General features: G+C 37.1%; 1 protein-coding gene across 1 annotated transcript; it reads right to left on the reverse strand.

The window, feature by feature from the left end:
* Window positions 1-1,088: 1,088 nt before the first annotated feature.
* On the reverse strand, window positions 1,089-9,043 carry ttll10 (tubulin tyrosine ligase-like family, member 10; the record flags this gene model as incomplete). Its single annotated transcript, XM_084428296.1, has 11 exons — window positions 1,089-2,440; window positions 2,707-2,800; window positions 4,054-4,170; window positions 4,615-4,755; window positions 4,851-5,022; window positions 6,153-6,333; window positions 6,456-6,532; window positions 6,692-6,812; window positions 6,893-7,011; window positions 7,335-7,440; window positions 8,731-9,043. The coding sequence occupies 11 exons, from the start codon at window positions 9,041-9,043 to the stop codon at window positions 1,701-1,703; spliced, it is 2,181 nt and encodes a 726-aa protein (XP_084284422.1). The 3' UTR covers window positions 1,089-1,700.
* Between the last annotated feature and the right edge of the window lie 244 nt (window positions 9,044-9,287).

The raw sequence follows: 9,287 nt of genomic DNA on the forward strand, positions 1-9,287 counted from the left end.
GGGTATTATTTCTGTAATATAGTAGGGTCAGTAAGATTTTGTTTTTAAAGAAATTAATACTTTTATGAAGCAAGGATGAAGTAAATTGCTACTAAATTTTTTTCAAATATGTCAATGTTCTTTTGAACTTTTATTCATCAAAGAATCCTATTTTTTTTTATCACAGTTTCCACAAAAATATTAAGCAACACAACTGTTTTCAACATTGATTATAATACGAAATGTTTCTTGAGCACATTAGACTGAAGACTGGAGTAATGGAAAACTCAGCTTTGTCCTCTTAGGAATAAATTACATTTTCTAAATAGAAATATATATTTTAAAATGTAATGATATTACTGTTTTTACCAAATAAGTGCAGCCTTGAGCATAAGTGACTAAAGCATTTATACATTTTTACCAACCCCAAACTTTTAAAAGGTAGGGTATATATAACTAGATGTACCGCATGGCGGTACAAAATATGACCGCCGCTCAGGCCTGCACTGGCTTTCCACAAAAATAAATGACGTGGAGCAATTTGGCTGTATTGCGTGTTTATGTATATACCTAAAAAAAGTAGTAGTATGTGCATGTCTGTCTGTGTGTGTGTGTGTCTGTGCGTGTATGTATGTGTGCGTACATGTGTGTGCGTACATGTGTGTGTGTGTCTGTGCATGTGGATTTGTATGTGTGTGTATGGGTGTGTGTCTGTGCGTGTGGATGTCAGTGTGTGTGCATGCTTGCGTCTGTTTGTATTCCTGCATGTGTGTGTGTGACAGTATCACCCTAAACCAGCAACCCTTCGCTCAACACCACCATCTACAGGCCGATGAGTGTACAGTCACTAAATGTGCACATAAATGAATTTATTTTATACCCCCCCATGGATGAAATTCTACGAAACTTAGCATACCCCCAGAGGATGTCAAGTTAATCATGCACATGAAATATGGTGCAGTTCTGAACATCTCAACTGAAGATAGGGGCGATTAAAGCAGAATAATATTGCATTTTCATTTTTTATGGGAGGGGCGCAAATCACAAATGAGTGATTATGGGCTAGGTTGATGTGGGCCCTTAAGAGCAACATACCATAAAAATTTCTTCATCCTCGGTGCCACGGTTCAGGTAGTTATTTAGGAAAAACTGAATTTTTGGGGTTTGGGGGGACCCAGTGCGGGGGGGGGGAGTGGCCCCCGGGGACCAAACGAAATTTTTCCGTAAAAGTCTAGTGGGGCTACATGCTCACCAAATTTCATGTTCCCCGGTGTTTCTGTGTCCCTGGTATCGTTGACGAAAAATTCAGTAGATGACAAAAAAAAACAAAAAAAAAAACTTTGACAATCCCTATATGACCGCTTTCGCTAGCTGCGCTAGCGGCGGTCATAATAAATAAAGTAGTTGCAGAGACTTTAGTCAGACTCAGTATTTACCATGCATATTTATTGTTTGGAAAAAAGCAGCTTTGGCATTTTAATAAGTTTAACTCATTTTGCTTTCCATAGAGCAAAGTCAAGAGTTTTGAGGGGTATGAGGGGAGGATAGATGATGTATGATATATAAATGGGTGACGTAAATAATAATCAGCAGGAGCATCAGTTTAAATGAGCATGATGCTTCTGGCGATGAGGAACAACATTAGTCATGAGCAGAAGCAAATTCTGATTATTTTGAGAAGAAGCCCTTATTAATAACTCTTTTGATGTAAAAGTGCAGTGTCATCTTCCTTTTTTCTTTTCTTTGGGCTCTTTCTTTTCTGTCCCCACAGTGTGGAGGGAGTATGGCTCAGCCAATTGAATCTTGGACATCTTTAGGTTGTAACTCATATGCATAACTTTGTCTGTCTGCCAGCCTTGAGTTCCAAGTCTTTGTGTGGGGTTTGAGCCTTTGCTCAGGGCTGGTGTAGACAATGACCTGACAGCACTTCTCACCGGTTGTGGAGGCACGTTAAGGTTGGATATCACTGCAGGTTGATGCCAGGTGCACTTGCTGAGATGCAACTCCACACGTGCACGGACAGGCCTGGACTGGTATGGTCGAGGCTGGTTTGTTTCTTGAGCTTTGGATGTTGCAACCCGTGATATAGCTGCTACTGTTGAATGTTGTTTCATTGGTAACTCCACAGGTTGTTGTGAAGGTGGGCTGGTATTGGACAAAACAGAGGAAGAGTGGACGGCGGTGGATGGGAAAGGAAATTTGGCTTGAGTTTCAGAACACTTGCTGTACCTATTAGTTGATTTCCCTGTTTGTGTTTCTAAGGCAACAGTTTTATCTGTGTTATCGTGGGTGGAGCAGCTCTTCGGATGGAGGGTCAAGAAGGGCACGGTGGTTTTGTTTTGCCTCTGTTTGGATATGGCCGCAGTCTCACCACCATACAGCAATTTAAACTCTCTTCGACTGTTTAGTGGAAGCAGTTTCAGTCCACAGCAAGACTTATTAAAGATTTCCAAAGAAAGGTCTGAAATGAAAGGATATCACAGCTACAACATTTGTCACACATTTTTTTAATCATGTATCATCACAAGCAATATATTTTCACAACTTTCACACATTATTCTAACAAACTTTTTTTTTTATCTCATTAAGAATGGCATGAAATTTCACACTGTTGATACATTGTATTTTAAAACACATTTGTTTGCACATAATTGTCTGAATATGAATGTTTGGGTTAAATATATTTAATGCATTCTGAGTTATTATTTAGTGAAACAAATAGCTCACCAAGTGTCTCAGTGACTGTCCGCGGTATCACATCTTTCAGTACTTCACAGTTAGTATGCAGGGCAGGGTTACAGTTCATCTCGAGCAACCAGACCTGCCCAAAACAACCACCACATCACAATCAAGACTTCTCAGGTTACAAAGTTACAAACAAGATCTTTTCTTAAGGTGACCATAATTCTGTAATGAAAACATTTTGTCGACAGTGTAGACTGGAGTAATGATGCTGAAAATTCAGCTTTGCATCACAGAAATAAATTATATTTGAAAGTATATAAAACAGAAAAACATTCATTTAAATTGTAATAATTTTTCACAATATTACAGTTTTTTTCTGTATTTTTTATCAAATAAATGCAGGCTTGATACGCATAAGAGACTTCTTTCAAAAACATTAAAAATAGTAGTGTTTCCAAATTTTTAACTAGTACTATTTGCCACAATAATATATAATGCCACGAAAATAGGTAATTCTGTAAATGATCTAAATAACTATGCATGGATCCAATGCAATAAAATAAAGAGAAATTACATCTAGTAAAAAAAGAAAAGAAAATGGAACCTTCGTTTACATGTCACCCTTTGTGCTCATGAGTACCAACGAAAACCCTGCAACACATTACAGTTTACTTTCTGAGACACACTTTTAACAGTAGATGGCAGTCTTACCCTACTCAAATTGCTATACTCATTTTACAGTAAAATATGTAAATGCGTATTTCAGCTAAACCACAGATATGAACAACAAACTTTTTTTTTTCTCTTGTGATTAGTGCAGAGGAAACAGTATGACAAGATTAAACACTGACACTGAGTGTGAAACACGTACACATCTCACTGAGGAAGAAATGTTCAGTGTAAATATTTCAATGCAAGGCTTTTAAGGTACTGTTATAGTCTTATTTTATAAGTATGCTGTGTAATATCTTCCGATATAAATGTTGTTGGTTGTTATGTGTGAATTCATGATCTGGTAACCTGGAGACCAGAATGTGCCTGGCCTGGGAACGCATGTTTACACTGACAGTACACGGGTTGCCTGGCAACTGCTTGGCAGAGATTGAATTTAGGATGCTCCATAGGGGGACAATACTGGCCTCTGAACATCATGTTTCCAGAGAATCATGCCAGCATTAAAAACTGTATCATAATTGTCTTGAAGAAACTAAAGAGGATTAGATTACAGAAAAGATAAATAAAGACTTTATGTTTGTAATGCGTCTTAGCACATTCGGTGGATAATTCTAAAACTAATCTCCTGTGTCTGACTCCGTTAAGCCTGTCAGGCTTCCAACACACACACATTTCCATTCTTGAAGTCCCTATAAACACTCTTTTGTGTCTCACCTTGAAATCCTCATCAATCATGAAGTCACAGCCAATTAGGTCAAAGTAACCAAGTTTGCAGTCCAGCTTGGCTTTGACAGCTTGAAAGCACTGCATGATGACAGTTTGCATCCTTTTCTGCAGAATGACAAAACATTTGGTTTAGTTACTGAAATCTCAAATGAAATGTTGTTCCTCTGTTTTAGAGTTCATATTCGCCTGTCAAAAATAAAATTTTGGTTTGAGCTCCGAGATAAAATACTGCCTTTAATTTACCACATCTTTATTTTCCTATTCAGTTTCATCTTTCTCAATAAATTTGATGAGCTTCCCTTTTAATATTTCATCTACTCCCAAAACCATTGTTACCATGACAACAGGACATCTGCATCCTTTCAAGTAGTTTGAATACATCTACATGCAGTCAGTACTTTGAAAGATAGCCTACATGTAGATCTTCCTACTAAATCAGGTTAACAGATATTTTCACTTGATCTTTTTGATTATCACTTATTATATAAATCTATAGAAACATTTTAAGGATATTGCCTCTTTGATGTGTAAAAAAAATATCAAACTCACTGCGAAAGGACCCAGAGCCCAATCTTTGGGCAGACCCTTTGACAGCATGTATGTCTCATTAATGTATGTATTGAAGCGCTCCATGGACCAAACGGTCTCCTCTTTTAGCAGGCTGTAGAGAGGGTTTTTCTTCTGCATGTACTGCAACAAAGGACAAATTGTAGTATCTTAAAGCCTAAAAACAAGCATATAGATATTAACATTAATTAGTCTTTTAAATAAACACATTGCCTTACTTGATTGGTCAGGTGGGCCGTGATATTGTCAGAGTTGGGGTCGTAAAGGTTACATGTCAATCGGACATAACCATGGCGAAAAAACACCATGTATGGTGAGGTGCAAGCAATTAGAAAGTATGACCGCACATCAAATTTCCGGCCTTTTAGTAGCAAAGGGTTCTCGATGTACCTTAAAATAATCAGAAGAACAGAGAAAAATGTATTTGTACTGATTAAGGTTACGCTTTTTAAAAACTCATTTTAACATGAATATGTATCAGGTATTTATTAATAATTTAATAAATAATATTTAATAAATATACATTTAATTAGTATTCAAAGATTTAATATTTATTTATTTACTAATTATTGTGTTAATTTTGTGCATCCTTTACTACAGTGGCAAATTGCTTGCCATGCTGTTCTAACCATGGTAGGTATGTATACGTATATGCCACGTTCGACTGCTCCACACACGTCGATGTGTCCGCCATCTTGGAACGGTCAACGTGTCGTTACTCACAGTAAAAATCACTGAGTTTTCCAAGATGCCACAGCATTACGAAGCCTCAGCCGAGATTTAAAGGTAGGGAAGGCAATTTTGGAGAGGCTAGCAATAGCAAGCTAGCTTTAAAAGCATGAGATCCCACCCTCCCTTCAGAGTGTCTCCAAAGCCACGCCTCCTTCAAAACACATGAACGCGCACAGCAGAGTCTGCAAAACATCACGAGAGACTGTGTTAAATAACCTCATGTCTCCAAGCACATGACATTACGATAATAATGAGCATTGTAAACAACTTGCAGAGCTCTTACTTTTACCACCTGACTGCTGCAGTTTCATTTCGGCATTGATAGTGTTGATAGAAACACAAAAATTCGAGTCTGAGGACGTGAACAGATCCGGGTAGAAAGTCACGGTGAGCATTCCAATATGGCGGACGGCTTACGTATAGTGGTCCATAGAAACAGTCGCTAATGAAGCATATATATATAGCTACGGTTCTAACAACCTCAATAACAAAAGAATAGTCTTTGCAGTTTCGCTGAGCTAGCATAACAGAAACTAGCCCTGATCACAGCCACCCTGCAGAGTACAAGATGCATGTTAGCTTACTCTGTGGCACAACTACTGTATTTTGTAATGTTGCCTGATTTCTGACTGAAAAAATTAGCATGTAGACATCAAGCTGTTTTTGATTGATGCCTGTGGAGTTGTACATGAATTTTAGCAGGATTATAAGACACTAAGGCCATGATTCACAGCATGATTACATATAATTAAAACATGTGATCTTTTAAAATCGTCAGCTATACTTACCGTTGGACAATCAGAGCTTGTGGCGAATTGAAAGGCGACTTCCTGTTCTTCTCTATTGTGTTCTGCAGTCGTTCTCTGAATGCTGTGATGTCTTCTGGCATCCGCAGTAGAAAAATACCACGGCCCTGATTAAGTCCTGTCGGCTTGCAGATCCACATGCTGGATTTATCATTGCATATTCCTAAAGGCCACATCAATTTTACATTCATTAGACTCTCACTGATGATGAAGTACTGAAGATATGGTTTCAACAGTATATCTTTATCTAGTTTCTGTCTGTATCTCTATAACGCATAGTCGTGCCTGTAAAGTAAGCTTCTCTCTCATCCTTCATATCCATACGGAAAGTGACAGGAAAGAAGTCCTCAAGCTTCATCCTCCTGCAACATGTAAAAAAATTGTATATGTAAATGCGGCAGTTAGATAAAAGAAGAGTATTCCAGTGGTAACATATAGTAAAGTAAACATGACTGATATTCTGAAAATGCTGTAAAAGATTTGTGTAACTGGTACTATCAAAAAGTATATTCATTTTTAACCTGTTTCCACATCCATAATTAACCTTGCTGCTGACTCTGTCATACTCCCGTAGGCTGTTCAGAAGGCCAATCTTAGTGGTCAAGACCTTATTATTGGGTATCTGGTAAAGCAATTGGCCACCTGTAAGGAAAAAAACAGACAAAGTGTAGAATGTTTTGTGTATGATTGCTGTGATCTTGACATAATGAAACGTAGATCACCTGCTTTGAAGCCGTTGTAGGTAGCAGGTGATTTAGTTTCACACCACTTGAGCTTGTAGTCTGTCCTGGTTTTGTCAAATATGCGCTTCCAGCCTCGACCCTCACAATATGAAACAACTCTATATATCAGATCAAACCAAGATATCATGTTTGAAAGGATTTAAAAAATGGTGCATGATAGATTCTCAAGAAGTGGAAAATCTGTCTATTTCTTTATTTATCATAAGCCACTGGTATGTCTATATATTGATTATATGGTTGTAGGCCTCTCAAGGACCCACTCCAAACTTTTAGTCAAATTGAACTGATTTCTGCAAATCATGTATAACACATGACAAATCACACACTATAAAACAACATGGAAAATGTTTTATTCATGAATGAATCTTTCAAAAAAGATTCCATCCAAAACACCCTGGTCAAAGGGTTTTTATATACTCACATGGAGGCCCCATTGCTCCCCCCAAAGAAGAAGAAGGGTCCGGGGCCCCGTGGATCTTCAGGCCGCTTGTCTCTGTCCCTCTCAACAAATGAGTTGCTCACTGAACCTTTTCATACACAAAGAAATACAAACTAAGTGTAAATTAAAAATAATACATGGGCTATATTTTACATTATTTATCGAGACATACAATGAAAAGATGGTTGGAAAATTGGCAATGACCCTTGTAAGAATGGTGAGTGTCATAACGTGCGTCAGTTGGGGGGGCGGATCAGAGTTGGACTAGTGGGAGACACCTGATCCAACAAGGTGTTAAATTAATCTCACCTCCTTTTCCTGACCCGCGAGTGCACGTCTGACTAGACTTAACCCTGTATCATGTTGTCTAGTTTGTTTGCTGGCACTGAGCCATTTTACAGAACGCTGATTAACTGAGTCATTCTACAAGTACTGTGGCCTTTTTAGATTTTTGTTTTAGAACCTATCAATACTACCAGTATATTAAATACTGTTAAAGGGAAAAAAAAATCACAGTAAAAAAAAATATCCCATCCAAACCAACTTGGTTAAAAGGTTTTTATTCTGAACCATTATTACTTTTTTCAATTTAATGATTTAATTGGTATAATAATAATAATGCTAATGACAATGGTAACAACAATTATAATTATTATATCATAATTAAAATAATGGTAAATAAAAAATATGACCATAAATACAGCGTTAATATAATATAATAATGTTTTACTTACTAACAAGTTGTAGATATAAAGAAATGTTTTGACTTCAGTCATATATCATTAAATGGCATTTTTAACTGGATATGTTTCAAAACGTATCAATACTAACAACAACACTACAGTATATTCAAATTAGTTACATTTGTTTTTATGTAAATTATTAAACAGAAGTATTATTACTTTTCCACTGATCTCAAGCATTAGATATTTCAAAAGCATTGAAATAAATTTTTTTAATAATATATTTTTTAAGATATATTATTATTATTAATAATAAATAATTTGTATACTTATTCAAATTATAATTACAGCAAATATTAATTATAAGACTGCATTCCAAGTTACAGTTGTGATAAAGTGTTTTATAGGAGGTATCTTTTTTCTTATTAAACAAGTAATAGATAAAAAATAATTGAATAATACTTATAATGTATTTATTTGTTTGTCGCCTCATGTGATCAGCCAGATACTACTCACTGTATCCCCTTATTGCCAGACAACATTTGCTCATTGAATGAATGAATTTAATAGTGCAGTGACATCTAAAATAAGTAATGAAAGTAATAAACAAACTGCAGTACAGAATCTATGAGTATAAAAAAACATCTAAACATCTCCATCTATATAAAAAAAAACCCACTAATAATCTCACACACCTGGCGGGACTGCATCCAGATGTTTTACTCTGTGCATCTGAGCAGCCTGTCTCCTTATCTCCTTGCTCTTCTCCTTCTGCCTTTCAGCTCCATTCACATGTTGTAGCACCACAACCTCTGCCCCAGCGTTCAGCGGGCTGCCCTTCTCCTCCTCGTCTGATTGGCCCAGGCTGCTCATCGTCTGCTGTGTGTATCCACGGACATGCTGTGTGTCCTGTCTCTGTCCAGCACCTGGCTCTTCTCTGTGCTGACGGGGCTCAACCTGGCTCTCAGATGACATCACGGTCACTCCCCCCTGCCAGCCCAGATCCATGGAGAAGAAAAGGGATTTGCCCAGCAGTGCCCGACTGACCTCTGTAGAGCCAGTGATCCAGAAAACAGCAACATCAGATATGCTTGGCTACATTTCAACTTGGTATTTATTGGTCACTGGAATTGCTTGAGAAAATAACCTTGAAACTGCTGTACCAAAGAATGATTTGAGCGGTAACACTTATTTTGGCAAAACAATAAATAGATTTTTATGATTTTGTAACACACAATTAAAAAATGGAGAA

The sequence above is a fragment of the Rutilus rutilus genome (genome assembly GCF_951802725.1).
Source record: "Rutilus rutilus genome assembly, chromosome: 13".
In the NCBI taxonomy this organism is placed as follows: Eukaryota; Metazoa; Chordata; class Actinopteri; order Cypriniformes; family Leuciscidae; genus Rutilus; species Rutilus rutilus.